At 35.0% G+C, this 15,858-nt stretch overlaps 1 protein-coding gene across 1 annotated transcript in view; it reads right to left on the minus strand.

The window, feature by feature from the left end:
* Positions 1–15,858, minus strand: part of LOC126885351 (uncharacterized) — a 151,854-nt gene that overhangs the window by 90,277 nt on the left and 45,719 nt on the right. Inside the window, exons 4-5 of the mRNA XM_050651908.1 lie at positions 8,660–9,174; positions 4,552–4,602 (exon numbers count right to left, since the gene is read on the minus strand). Coding sequence (XP_050507865.1) covers positions 4,552–4,602; positions 8,660–9,174 — 566 coding nt within the window. The remainder of the gene's footprint in view (positions 1–4,551; positions 4,603–8,659; positions 9,175–15,858) is intronic.

The following is a 15,858-nucleotide window of genomic DNA, read 5'->3' on the forward strand; positions in this document are numbered from 1 at the left end:
GCCTTCCTTGAATATTTCCCTGCATAATTAATTTTAGGAGTTCATATCTGTCACCACGTGTCATATGACCCAAGTATTGAAGTTTTCTTATTATGATGGAATCCAGTAACTCCCTGCTGTTCTGTATTCTCCTTAGTACTTCCTCATTGGTTATTCTGTCTGTCCAGGAGATTCTCAGCATTCTTCGATACATCCACATCTCAAATGCTTCCCATCTATTGAGGCATTGTTTAGTGAGGGTCCATGTCTCCACGCCATGCAAAATAACAGAAAATACATAACATTTTAGTACTCGCTTTCTAAGATTTAGGCTGAGGTCTCTACTACATAATATTTGTTTCATATTAGTGAATGCACTTCTAGCCTTTTCTATTCTAATTGGGATTTCTTTGGTATAATCGTTTGTTTCACTAATGTTCGTCCCTAAATAGTTATAATTCTGAACTCGTTCTATCGTCTTACTATTTACGTGTAGATTGATGTTTCTAATATTTTTCTTTGATATAACCATGAATTTCGTTTTCTTTATGTTTAGTGACAGACCAAATTCTTCACTCGTTGCAACAACCTTATCTTAAATTCTTTGTAGATCTGTACTAGTGTCTGCTATTAGTATTGTGTCATCGGCGTATCTAATTTCACATATGGGTAGGCCATTTATTTTTATGCCTGCTACTTCATCTTCTAATGCTTTTTTGAATATTTCTTCTGAGTATGCATTAAACAGTGATAGCGACAAGACACAACCCTGTCTAACGCCTCTTTTGATTTTTATTTTATTGGTGTTCAAATTATTTATTCTTATGGCAGCTTCTTGTTCATAATACAGATTATTTATTATTCTTATATCCCGTGTGTCGATGTTCTTTGTTCTCAAGAGTTTTATTAACGGATTATGTTTCACCGTATCGAATGCCTTGTTATAATCTAGGAAGGAGACATAAATGTCCTGGTTTACATCTAAACATCTCTGTATTAGCACATTTACTGCAAATAATGCTTCTCTGGTTCCTTGAGCATTTCTAAATCCGAACTGAGTTTGTCAACTGTCTTGTTCTAACTTTTTGTATATTCTACGATGAATAATCTTTAGAAATACTTTGAGTATGTGGCACAATAGACTGATGGTACGGTGTTCGCAACATTTTCTGGCGTTTCTCTTTTTCGGTATAGTCACGAATGTTGATAGAAGCCATTCTTTAGGTAATATACCAGTTCTGTATATGATATTAAATAATTCGACAATTACATTTATATTGCAGTCGGCTATAAGTTGCAATATTTCTGTCGGTATTTCGTCCGGTCCTACAGCTTTCCCAGTTTTCAGTTCTTTAATGGTGTGTTTTACTTCACTTTCTGTTATTTCTGGTCCAGTCTCTTCAACGAAATATTCGTTATCTATTGTGTCTCGGTTGTCGTTAAACAGCTGTTCTATATAGTTTGTCCATACCATCAATTTGTTTTCTGTATCCATTACTATGTCACCATTTTCATCAACTAGTATATTTTGTTTGTATTCTGGTTTTCTAGTGAATTCTTTTATTTTCCTGTGTACATTAAAGCTGTTATGTTTATGTTGTAGCGCGGTGCCGCCCAAAATCCCGACAGCCAAAATCCCGACAGCCAAAATCCCGACAACCAAAATCCCGACGGCCAAAACACCGACACGCCAGAATCCCGACAGGCCAGAATACCGACAGCCAGAATCCCGACATGTAAAAATCCTCGCATAAGTAAAAATTCCGACCACTACATTTTGTTTAGTAACAAAAATTAAAAAACAGATGGCCATAAACAAAAAACAAGAACTAAATGTAATTATATGTTAAAAAAACTTATCAAACCTGTCGGGATTCTGGCCTGTCGGGAATTTGGCCTGTCGGGATTCTGGCATGTCGGGATTTTGGCCGTCGGGATTGTGGCTGTCGGGATTTTGGCTGTCGGGATTTTGGGGTAGACCCGTTGTAGCGCTTCTATTTCATCACATTTTTCTTCTAACCAATTTTTTGCTGGTATAACGATTTATTTTTGTCCTTATGTGCTCTTCTTTTGTTCATTAAGTTTAGTATTTCGTCTGTCATCCAATCTTTTTTCGTTTCTTTGGGTTTGCGTGGATACTTTCTTGAAGGTTCTATTAAGTCAGCCTTTATTTTTTCCCAGTTTTTGTTGATATTTTCTTCATTTAGTCCTGTCGCCAGGGGGGGTACAACGGCCTCCTTAATTCAGATGGACTTACCCAAGTTTTTTTTATATATTTTGACCCGTAGAATACGAATTTTTTGGGTAACAGTTGATCCGGATGTCGATAAGATTGTTATAGACAAAGAACTTGAGGAATTACATAACAGTGATTTCTCGCAATACAAAACATCTTTTTGTATTTTTTGGGTTATTTTAAGCAAAAAATATTCCTACAAGTTTTTTCGTAGAATGCATAGTTTTCGAGATAACCGCGGTTGAACTTTCAAAAAATCGAAAAATTGCAATTTATGAACCCGAATAACTTTTGATTAAAAATTAAAGTAGCAATTCTGCTTACCGCATTTGAAAGTTTAAGTCAAATTATATCGGTTTTGATTATGTGCATTACTAAAAATTAATTTTTTTATTGTTAAACTAATCTATAAACACATAGTGTTTCCCGTGCCTAATACATAGGTTTTAACGCATGCTACGTAGAAATTGCCTCGCTTGCACTTGTAGCTACTCTATCTACTCGTTCGATTTTAAATGAGAAATCATAGTAAACATTACTCACATACTAGGTGTTTATAGCTTTGTTTAACAATAAAATAATAAATTTTTAGCAATGCAAATAATCAAAACCGATATAATTTGACTTAAACTTTCAAATGCGGTAAGCAGAATTGCTACTTTATTTTTTAATCAAAAGTTATTAGGGTTCAAAAATTACAATTTTTCGATTTTTTGAAAGTTCAACCGCGGTTATCTCGAAAACTATGCATTCTACGAAAAAACTTGTAGGAATATTTTTTGCTTAAAATGACCCAAGAAATACAAAAAGATGTTTTGCGAGAAATCACTGTTAGGTAATTCCTCAAGTTCTTTGTCTATTACAATCTTATCGACATCCGGATAAACTGTTACCCAAAAAATTCGTATTCTGCGGGTCAAAATATATAAAAAAACTTGGGTAAGTCCATCTGAATTAAGGAGGCCGTTGTACCCCCCCTGGCGACAGGACTAATTGTACTCCCCCTCAATCTGTACGGTGTTTAGACGTTCGTTAATTCTTTCTTTGATATTTTCTCTGATTTCTGGATTTCTTAGTGCACTTATATCAGTTCATTCTTCTTTTGCTGTTTTCTCTATTCTTCTCATTTTAATTTTCATGTGAGCTACTAAGAGATTATGATTAGATGATATATTGCTCCAGGTTGTGTTTTGACTGCTGTAATACTATTCCGATATCTTTCTTTGATCATTATATAATCTATTTGATTTCTCATTATCTGATGTTCATTATCTCTTGGCGATTTCCACGTGTACAAACGTCTATTAGGTAATTCAAAGAACGTGTTTGTAACAATCATATTATTATCTTGGCAGAATTGTATCAACCTATCTCCTCCTTGATTTCTATCACCTAATCCAAAATTTCCCACTACGTTACTTGTGCTACCCTTTCCAATTTTGGCGTTTAGATCACCCATTATTACTGTGACGTCACATGCTTTGGTAGTTACAATGCCTCTTGAATTTGTTCATACAACGATTCCACCTCTTCGTCATCTTTTTCGGCCGTTGGGGCATAGACTTGAATTAGGTTTATTTTTATGTCTGTCGTTTTTAGTTGTAGTAGCATAACTCTTTCAGAAAGTGGTAGAAAATTCTGGACGTGTTGTGAGACTTCATTGTTCAGTATAATTGCTACGCCATGTCGATATTGTGTGTCATTATTACCAGAATAGTACATCGTATGGTCTCTAACTTGACATTTTCCATTTCCTATCCATCGGGTTTTACTTATTCCAAAAATATTGATGTCAACTCTTTTCATTTCTTGGATTACATTGTGGGTTTTTCCTGATTCAAACATGCTGGTTACATTCCACGTTGCAATTTTAAATTCACGGTCTGCTTTTTTCTTTTTCTGGCAGGGATTTCGCTGGTTGATGACCTGAAAAGCCCTGACTCCTTTCCTGCCGGATCTTGGTCTCCGATACCCATGATCAGTACCCGTCTGCTTATGCTGTCTTCTCATTTCAATTCGACTAGGAATATCTTACGACCTTTAATACAGTGTTTTTTTACAGTATAATTTTAAAAGGTTTTAATCTTAGTATTTTTGGGTGGCTTAACTTGTTCTTGTAAGTATAACCAAACTTTGTTTTTACCTTGGCCAACATTTTAACTTAAAAAAACATTTTTTTGTCTTAATGATTAATACGGTTATACTTATTTTAGGTAACACTGATGATGCTCTCGTTACAGAGCGAAAACGCTTTGTTTTAATAGTTATATCCCTTTTATGGGCTTTTTAAATAATAAATATACCGTTTACCAAGAAGAATTTTTCATTAAACTTACTTGTTATTAATGGCATACAGTTAGAAATAGTATATTCTTCATCGTGGATATCTAAAAAATACGATAAAATAAATCTAACAGTTTAAAAGTTAACGCAACAATTTAGAGTAAAACAAATTGTCAAAAATGAGCTTTTAATTTCAGCGAGCACATTTCTGTTTCTGTAAGGGTATGTGTATAGATAAGCGCGCCGCGCACTTCGCGTCGTGTGTACGCTGCGCGTCTGTGGTTTGCTCGTTAGATTAGTATATGTTTTGAAGGGACACACAAATGACGCGTACACAGCGCACCACGATTCAAGTTCTGTCGCTGTCGGCGCCAGAGCCAGAAACATTCTGGCAACATAATAGTACAATCATTCAAGTTTAAAATAGATCCAAAACTCACAATTCTAATTGCTTTTATCGATCTTGCGTTCTTGAAAATTTGGAATAAAGTTCATTTTATCTTCCTCTTGAAAACTGACTTGGTCGCAAAGTATGCTTTTTATTTTTAAGGGGCGAAAACTACCCCTTACTCCAATAAATTGAAAACTAATGAATTAAAGCGGAAATGGGCTACAATTATGTTCAGACGTTAAATATTGATTGTTTTGAATCATGACTTTAATATTTTGATATTTTACAGTTCACAACCCTTAAAAACAACCCCCTATACAAAGATTATTTAAATATGGTCAAGAAACATGATTTGTTTTTCTTTTGGATCGTAATAGGAGAATTTATTTCCTTCGAGTGTAAGAAATCTGACACTTATTTTTTTTTAATAATGTAACCACCGAAAACCACCACTAAGAATGAAACCTAGGACTAAATTTAAAATTAATCAATGAAAGCAATTATAGACATCAATATATTAAACATGTTAATTTTTTGTTACTTTTTACAATGTAACTAATAGTTCGATATTTTTATATGTAACTACCCCCATACATTCATTTAAAAAATGGCTGAGATTATGAAATCGTTCTGTTTTAGATCTTTGTTAGATTAGTACGTTTTCAAGGGACACACAAACGGCGCGCACACAGCGCATCACGATCCAACTTCTGTCGGCGCCAAAACTCGCGGCGAACACAAGGCGCGAAGTGCGCGGCGCGCATATCTATATGCACCTTAATGTGCATATACCTTAAAGCGAAAACATTACCTCTATAATAAAATCGTCAAAGACTTAACCCACAATTATTATTCCTAGGAGCATGTCCAAGGTGCAGGCTGGTTTCCGGAGTCAGCACTGAGTCCATGTGTGAATAACCCTTTGTATTGAGTTGTCAGCGCGCAGGTGCACTTTGGACAGGCCGGTTTAGCTCTGGCGCAAATTGAACCTAAGCGAGACACAACCTGCACCGGCGAAATGCGTAAACAGTTTTGTGAAGAACGCTTAGAGGCGAGATACAGCAAATTGAACCCACCCTACGATCAGTGCATGCACTCGCAAGTCTCATATGGGAAGGTTTGTCATCGGCGTACAGTTTTCGTGGGCCGTGGCATGCATGACTCACTACCAGTTGTTTATTTTTACTTGTTTTTGTTTACGAAATGGACATGTAGAAGCTAATTGATTTCGTTAGGAATATAATACCAACCACGAGGACTATATGAGGAAGAAATTGAAAGACGAAGTTTGGGAGTGGGAGAAAATAGGAAATTAAATGAATACGGATAATTCACATCTAAGTATCTCTGGATTAATACGTTGATGAAGAGAAAATTTCGGTTAAGGTATGTTTGTCTATTGACATAGGTGGGACTTTTCATCGGGTCTTAGATAATTTCCAAATCCTCATATAAGTCTAAAGGAGTGTATTTTTTTGTTGAATATTTTGTATCAACACCTTCGGGAATCTTAAGTTCATGTTTATTGACTTTTAAATGGTGTGGAAAGGCTAAAGTGGTTTCTTTCTCAGTGTGTTCTGCAGATCTGGTGAAACGAGATCTGTAAGTTCTACCAATGTAAGTAGCATCGCAGTCTGAACAAGGTAGTTTATATACCCCACTACGGTTCATAAAATGGATTGAGCCTTTGGTGTTGAATGAGCTTTTGTTGTTGTTTTGATTGACTTTAAATGATATTTTGATGTTGTCACAAGATTTAGAAATGATATGGTTGACTCTTTCTGATAATTTGAAATTATTAAATGGCAAGGAGGCATAAATTGGAGTAGTTGTGGATGATGAAGTGCGAGTGGATTGTTGGAATAACTTAAGTTCTCTTTTTTGTTTAAGTTTGTGGATGATGTCTGGGTCATAACCATTATTGTGCGCAATTTGTTTGATAATGTTTAATTCATTGTTGAATTCAGTTGCAGATATAGGAATAGAATTTAATGGGTGCATAAAACTGCGGAAGGCAGAGAGCTTGTGTGAGAGAGGGTAGCTAGAATTTGAATGGATGACATGATCTGTCTATGTGGGTTTATGGTAGATACCAAAGTTAAAGTGGTCACTTAGTCTGGTAATAAATAAATCCAGAAAGTAAATGGAGTTAGAGATTCTAGTTCCATAGTAAAATAGATTCTAGGATGGATTTGATTGATTTTATGAAGTAAGTTGTGAGCTGAATCTAAGTCACCTGATATGAAAACTAAGCAATCATCAACATAACGGAACCAGTGTAAAATCTCAGCATTTTTTGTGATATGGTTGGATTTTAAATAATCCATAAAAACATCAGCTAAGAAAGGGGATAAGCAACTACCCATTGCTAAATCAGGTTGTTAAATAGAAGTTGTTGTTGAAAACAAAGTAATCTTGAAATAGACAAATTTCGAGAATGTTTATAATAGACGAAGTGTTAATGGAAGTGACAGAATTGTTATATTTCCGCAACTAACATAGGTTTTCTAAACATTAAAGCTAACAATGGGTCTCAGAGACAGACAAACAAATGTTTTCATTGACACACTTTCAAGCCTAGGATTGTGTTTACTCCCTGAAAGAGTAAAATTAAACATAAATGATAAATATTTTTAAATTATTAAACCTCTTTAACATTAGCAAGGTACCAAAGCAAATAAAATAATCACATAACATCTGATTTGTCAAAAACAATCTCAATATTTCCATTGCTGTTTTCTTGTACCTAGGTTCACTTTTTACTCCTGGCAATTGGCTTACTAAATTATCAGCACTTGTTTGTACGGTCTTTCGTTAATCTAAATATTTTTTCATCGAGTAGATCATGGGTCCAACATGGGTCTCTGAGACAAGATTTGCCGATAATTGCATAATTAGTTGACACTGAAGACTCAAACTTCAACACTAAAAACAGGCACCTAAATCAGGCAGCTACTGATGGCGGCGAAGATTAATAACAAATGATTTGGATATAATCGTAAAAACTCTAACTGGTCTGTCTCAGAGACCCAATGTTAGTCACGGAAGGTAAAAAGGAATGAGTTAACCAGACTAATAGATTCATGTTTGGGCACTAAAGTGAGTAAATTGCTAACATCAAAAGAAAGCGTGACAATATTCGGATTAAGATTGATAAGTTGAAGTTGTTCAACTAATTGACGAGAATTCAAAACAGTAAATTGTGGGGTGAAGTTGATGAAGTTTTTAATACTGTTAAGAGTGAATTTAGATAAAATAGAAACTGCAGTATTGATGAAACTGACAACGGGACGAATAGGAATGTCAACTTTGTGTATCTTTGGTAAACCGTATAACCTGGGGTTGAGTGATTTGATGGAATTTTGCCATATGGAGCTTCGTATATTGAGAAAATAAATCACTGAACTGTTTAAGATTGTTTTTTATCTTAGAAACAAAAGATTTAGAGGGATCAACAAGAAGAAGATTAAAGTTATTGGTGCCTAGGAAAGAAGTGACTTTGTCGATGTAAAGTTGTTGGTCTAAAATAACAAGGCAGTTGCCCTTATCTACTTTCCTGAAATTTTTTATCTTTCTTATTTTGGGATAGCATACCTCATAGGGATGCTTTGCGTATAAAAATAAACCGGCAAGCTCTCCCCACTTTTTCGGATTTGTCAATTTTTTTTGCCATAACTTGATCCTTTGGATAACCTATCTTTGGGACGAGTAACAAATTTTGCAATTTACAATTGTTGTAACTACACACATAATAATTAACATTTACTTACTTTTCACAAATAGATACTCCTGGTTATATTGCCATAAAACAATATATTTAAGCAATTCTCGTCGATAACCCAAATACGACTCATCATCAAACCCATCATCATCATCATCACCATCATAGTATTTCTTAGTAGCAGCAGTTACTAATTCATAAGGACCTGTATAGATATTCTCTAAAGGTACCAATCCATAGTTATCTTTTATGCTAAGATTGGCTCCATTTAATATTAGAAATTCGACCATATGATATTTAGCATTGTCTGCCGCAATATGTAGAGCAGTTTTTCCTCTAGAATTTTGTGCATTAATATCAGCACCTTTATCTAAAATAAGTTTTGCTATATCCGTTATATCCGATTCTGCAGCTTGATGCAAAACAGTATTACCAGAGTATAAATTTACATAACCGTCATTAACTACTTTAAACATTAATCCATTCTTTACCATCACCTTTATTGGCGCTTTAAGTAGTATACGTGCTGGCAGATTCTGCGCGGTTAAGGTAACGCTGGCCCCTCTAAAACAAGCAATAATCTGAAAAGATGACTTGCCTCATAAAAACAGAAAAATTCTATGCGAAAAACGATGGTCATCAGCAAGCATCAAAACAGAAGGGTGTATAGAATAGAATAGAAATATGCTTTATTGTCACTGAAAATTATACAACTTTTATGGACAAAGCTTAATTAAAGTCAGAAAAAATAAATAAATAATATCTAACAATAACAATAACAAATATAATTTTCTGAAATTTGATAAATCGTCAATATAAAAAAAAATATACATAAATACAAAATATATAAAGTACATAAATAAGTTAATAAAGTAAAGAAAAAAAAACAAAATCGATATATTGCAACAATTTATAGAAATTGCAAAGTGAATATACAACAAAGTAAATTATTTATAGACATACGAACTAATAAGTTTAAGCTGCTGCATGTGACACCCAAATATAGATAAGTTTGGTTATTTGTACATTACTGTAATTTTTTAGTTAGTCATTAAGAAACTCTTCTACTGAATAATATGGTCTTTTAGATAGATGAGCTTTTGTCATTTTACGGAACTTGGGGAAAGATGTTGCAGATTTGAGTTGTAAAGGAAGATGATTGTATAGTTTTTTTGCGGAATATAATATGGATTTCTTTACTAACTCAGAGGACGGGATCGGTAAATAGACATCAAAATTTGAATTTCTGGTGGAGTAGTCATGACGGGGCCTTGCTGGAAAGATATGCATGTGTTTACGAATTAAGCAAACAGTTTCTAAAATATATAAAGGTGTAAGGGTTAAGATGCTGTGATCTTTAAAGTAACTTCTGCAATGTGTTGTTTTTCTGAGGCCAAACAGATACCTTATTGCTCTTTTTTGTAATTTAAAAATAACATCTAATTGGGCAGCTGTGCTAGAACCCCAAAAAGGAAGACCATATCGAAGATGAGACTCGAACAAGGAAAAATATGTTAGTTTAGAAGATGCTAAATGGAGTTCTTTCGAAACAGATCTTATAGCATAGCAGGCTGAGGCGAGTTTCTTACTTGACAAATCGATATAAAGGGACCATTTGAGGTTGCTGTCTAAAAAAATACCAAGAAATTTTACAGAATCAACGGTAGAGATCTGGCTGTTATTAACAAGCAGGGGTTGAAGAGCACTTTTATAGGATAATGCTACTGTCTTATCCACATTAAAAGAGAGTAAATTAGAGTCAGACCAGGTTTTTATCGTAAGCAAATCAGAAGTTATAGTTGCATGAAGAGATGCAATAGTTGAGTTGCTCCAAGTGATACTGGTATCATCAGCAGAAAGAAAAATTTTTCCATCGATTTTTAATTTAGTGATGTCATTTATAAAGATAAGGAACAGTAGAGGACCCAATACTGAACCTTGTGGTACTCCACATACAATGTTTTTGAGACTAGAGTCAGTATCATTTGCTCCAACTAGTTGTTTCCTATTATTCAAGTAAGATTGGAACCAATTCAAAGAAATACCTCAAATCCCAGAGAAATTTAGTTTTTTAATCAAAATGTCGTGATTTACACAATCAAAAGCTTTGGCACAGTCACAGAAAACAGTGGCAGTATAAAGATTATTGTTTAGTGCTTGGTAAACCTCATAAAGCACAGAAAACAAGGCATCAGTGGTACATTTATTAGTTAAAAAGCCGAACTGATTTTGGGATAAGATGTTATCAATGAGAAAGGACATAAGACGGGTTTTTATGAGTCTCTCAATAATTTTTGAAAGTACCGGTAGTAAGGCAATAGGTCTATAGTTGCAAGCATTAGATTTTTCACCACCCTTATGAAGGGGAATAATAATGGCTATCTTTAGGCACTCTGGGAATTTGCCTCTTTCAAAGGAATCAGTAATTAGTGAGACGAGGATTTCCAACACATTTTCTGTGAGATTTGAGAAGATTTTTATGGATAGTCCATCAGTACTACAGGATGATTTGCTTTTGATACTATTGATAGTTTGGATCAGTTCAGATATATCGATTGGTCTTAAAAAGAATGAATTCGAGAACACTCCTGAATTGGGGAGATAGGAAATGGGATCTTTTTGTGGCAAAATAGTAGAAGTTATATTTTTACTCACATTAACGAAATATTCGTTTAGATTTTGCGGGGCTGGAAGGGCAAATGTTTGAACTGCCTGAGTTCTATTTCGAAGATCGTTTATTATGGACCAAGTTTCTTTTGCAACACTTTTAGAGCTTTCCATACGATTTTGATAGTAGGCTTTTTTAGCTGATTTGATGAGTTTTAGATAGGTTACCCTGTACTTGGTGATATATTGAGTGACAGAGACGTAGGTAGCAAATTTCTTGATATACAATAGTGAGCGCATATTTCTGGCTGATATGCGGATACCTTTGGTAGCCCAGGGTTTGTGATGTTTTGGCTTAATTGAAATTAAAGGAAATGCCTTATTGAAGATAGAGACAAGCTTTTCTATAAAATCGTTGAAATTATAGTCCACGTCCGTAGAAAGAAAATGCCACTCAGAAGTTAAGCATAAATTTTGAAATTTATGAAAATTCCGAGCGGAAAAAATCCTACCTAAACGTCGGGTTTTCGAGGAGGGTTTGCTGAAGATGTTAAACTTCGTAAATACTGCTTCATGATCTGATAATCCCGCATTAATAATTGTAGAGCAGACATCAAGGGGTGAGAAATCTGAGACAATATAGTCAATTATGGTAGATGAAGTTTTTGTAATCCTTGTAGGAGAATTAACGTGCATTGAGAGACCATATGATTCAAATATGTTGACCAAGGACATTTGGGTAGCACAACAGCATCATAATTAATGTTGAAGTCCCCGCATAGAATTTTTCTGCTTCTATGAGGCAAGTCATCTAACAAATTTAGCAGGTTCTGAAAAAATAGTTTCACAGGGGAGTCAGGTGATCTATAGATGAAAATAATGTAAAGATTAAGATTTTTATTATAAACTAGGGAAAACTCAAAGAAGGTTTCATTTAACAGAAAGTCATATTTTGTAATCAGGGAAAAATCATTATTTCTAGAAAGAATTAGGGTGCCTCCATGAGCTGAACTTGGACGATCATACCTAGCAATTGTGGTATATTTTTCTACAAAAAAAGGCTCGTTGACTTCAAGCCAGTGCTCTGTAACCGCAACTATCGGGGGAAATCCTAATTCTTCCAGAAACAAAAATAATTCGTCAGTTTTATTTCTTATAGAACGAATATTAATCAGAACCATAATAAAGTTGTCATCACTAAAATTATTCGAGATTTCTAGTTCTTCAGAACACGTCGTGTTATTTAAAAATTTCGTCTTGGAGAGCTAGAAAGAACTTAGAAAGGACATATAAGCAACAAGATCAGCTTCCACCTCAGCTGGACCAATTCCATATGCATCATTAAATTCTAGAAAATTTTTATTTAGTTCCTCAGTCTTGGTAGGTAGTCCTTCGGAAGCCAAAAATAGTTTTACACTGGTGTTGGTATATCCATCACAAAATACTGAGGCAGCCTGGTCGTGTAGGAAAGCAAGATGTAGCTTAATTGCTTTTAATATATCCGGTTCCCTTAATCTTGCTAGAAGATATCGACTGTTTGAGTTATTGGTTAATCTAACTCTTGGTGGTGTTAAAGGATCCAAATTTATGGATGGTTCCAAAGTATCTTTCTTAATGAAATTAATTTGGGAACGGAACGGATCTTTAGATTTGCAAATTTCGATGGCCTGCTTGTCAGTAAGTATATTTGTGTTTTGAACTTCATTTTTGTTTTTACTTGGAATGGTAATTGGATTTTCCAAGCTAACTGGGCTTCTGATGTGCTTCGGTTTCATATTTGCCTCAGATGAAGTTGTTGGTTCGGAGCATGAGGATTCTGTAGACCATTTAATGTTTACACCAGGTGGCCAAATTTCCTTATTAAATAATAAGTCAATAGATGTTTTAGACTTAATACCTTCTTTTGAATGAGGACCCTGTTGTTGTGTTGGCATCTTTAAGAAGGGCATAACATCTTATATGAAGGTCAATGTCGATGAAACAGATCTAGAAAGGGTAACAAGAATTTTTTACCTTGGAAGAAATCTTGATGAAACTTGGGACCACTCACTAGAGATAAGAACACGTCGGGAAAAGGCATGTACAGTGTTTTACCAAATGCAAAAAGGTTTTATGCAACCGCCAGCTGGATATCTCATTCAGAACTAGAATACTCACGTGCTATATTTTCTCCACCTCGCTTGACGGTGTTGAAGTCTGGACAATGACAGAAGCAACACAACAAAGAATCCAAGCATTCGAACTCTGGTGTAACCGTAAAATTCTCAGAATATCCTGCATGAGCCATACGACAAATGCTAAATTTTTGGGGAGGATGAACAAGGAAAAGGAGCTTATGCTTATAATAAAAAAAATGGAAAACACCATATTTTGGTCACATCGTAAGAAATAAAAAATATGAACTGATCCAACTTTTATTCGAAGGCAAAATCAATAGCAAAAAATAACAGGAACAAGACTTGGCAACTCTTGGCTTAAAAACCTACGACGATGGATGAATATGACCTCCATAGAACTATTCAGGACGGCTTTAAATAAGATTAAATGGGCAAATGTAATGGCCAACACTCTTAAGGATGAGGCACCGTAAGAAGAGGAAGAAAGCAAGGTTTCTACAAAATTGTTTTCACTGTAAAATATACGTTATTAGATGTTATTACTATGAAAATCGACTTCTGACTTACTTTTGCAATAGTATACCAACAACATTTGTTAGACCTCGTTGAACCGCAAAATGTAATGGTGTCCGCTCTTCGACAGTCTGTTGATTGAGATTTGCCTCTGCTTTTAATAACATTCTTACCAAATCCACCAAAAACCTATTATCTTCTGAGATATCAGGCCGCATACAAAAGGGCACACGGCGCTTATATTTACTGAATGATATAATATTATAATATGGTTCATAATCATTAAAATTCTCATTTCTAGATTCTGTTATTAACCAGTCTGCCATTTTCACATTTTCTGCTTGTACTGCTTCATGCAGAGGTGTAAACCCTCTATTGTTTTTACTATTGACATCGGACATATGTTCCAACAGTAGTTTTATTGTCCCGCAAGTTACATATTCGAATTGTTATACAAAAATGTTATTGCCAAATGTAATGGCGTATCACCTTTGGCATTTACACAATTTACAGATGCTCCTGACATTATTAGCTTCCATGCAACCTTATCTCTGTAACGTTCTTGTGGCATCGTTTGCTGTATAGCAGCATGTAATTGTGTTTCTGCATTTGCATCTATACTATTAACAGATGTTCTGATGGTATAATAATTATAATCGCGCAATGCATAAGTAACTTGCGATACGCTAATGACACGGTCATTTTGACAGATAATGCTGAAGCACTGCAACGCCTAATGGACCGAGTAACGTCAGCCTGTAGATAATTTGGAATGAAATTAAATATAAAGGAGACAAAAACGATGGGCATCAGCAAGTTCCAAAACAGAAGGGTGAAAGTCAATGTTGATGAAACAGATCTGGTAAGAGTAACAAGAATAACGGTAGTTGGAAGTAATCTTGATGAAACTTGGGACCACTTACTAGAGATAAAAACACGTCTGAAAAAGGCACATACAGAGTTTTATAAAATGCAAAATGTTCTATGCAACCGCCAGTAGGGTACCTATCCCATTGAAAACTAGAATACATAAGTACTAAGTTTTCTCCACCTCGCCCTATGGTGTTGAAATCTTAACAATGACAGAAGTAACACAAAAAAGAATCAATGCATTCCAACGCTGGTGTTATCGTGAAATGCTCTAATATCCTACAATCCTACCAATAATAACATCTTTAAAAAAGTGGAACTTTAAAAAAGCAGATTGGGCGACTTTCACTGCGAGATTTGACAAATGTCTCGGATGGATAACCCCAACACGTACAAACTATACTCCGTCTACCGAACAGACGGAGTAATCAAGTGAATAAATCATAATATTTCTTCAAAATACCTTAACGCACGGCCTTGTACACAATACCGATAACACCAATTACCTTATACCTTGTTATCGGTATTGTGTAGAAGGCCGTGCGTTAAGGCATTTTGAAGAAATATTGTGATTTATTCACGTGGTTACTCCGTCTGTTGGGTAGACGGAGTATATATGAGATTTGTTGGCACGCGGTTATATCTACAGCAAAGAAAACTATACCCAGAGGATATCGTAGAGATTATGTCCCAGGATGGGATGAAAAATGCGAAAAATTGTATCAAGAATACAACGAAAGTCAATACCGAGAAATTGCGGACGAACTGCTGCACAGTTTGGATGCAGCAAGCCGGCAAAAAGGGATGAAAACTGTGGAAAAACTAGACTTTAGTAAATCAAGCAGAAAAGCGTGGTCCTTACTTAGAAAACTTGGTAGTAGCAGACATTCAACTAGAAACAAAGTACCAATAATTCCAACAGAGTGGCCTCCCACATTGTAGCAAACTCAAGGGCACCTAGAGATCGTGACCACACCATCAAAGTCAAACAAAAACTAAAAATACTAAAGTCTGCATGCCCGCCTACATCTGAATACTCTGACGAGTTTACTCCAGAAGAAATTACCTTAGCAATATCAGAAATTAAGTATGGAAAGTAGACCAGTGCAGATAGCTCTAAAATGGACCAAAAAAATAAAAA

The sequence above is a fragment of the Diabrotica virgifera genome, chromosome 5 (genome assembly GCF_917563875.1).
Source record: "Diabrotica virgifera virgifera chromosome 5, PGI_DIABVI_V3a".
Taxonomy (NCBI): Eukaryota; Metazoa; Arthropoda; class Insecta; order Coleoptera; family Chrysomelidae; genus Diabrotica; species Diabrotica virgifera.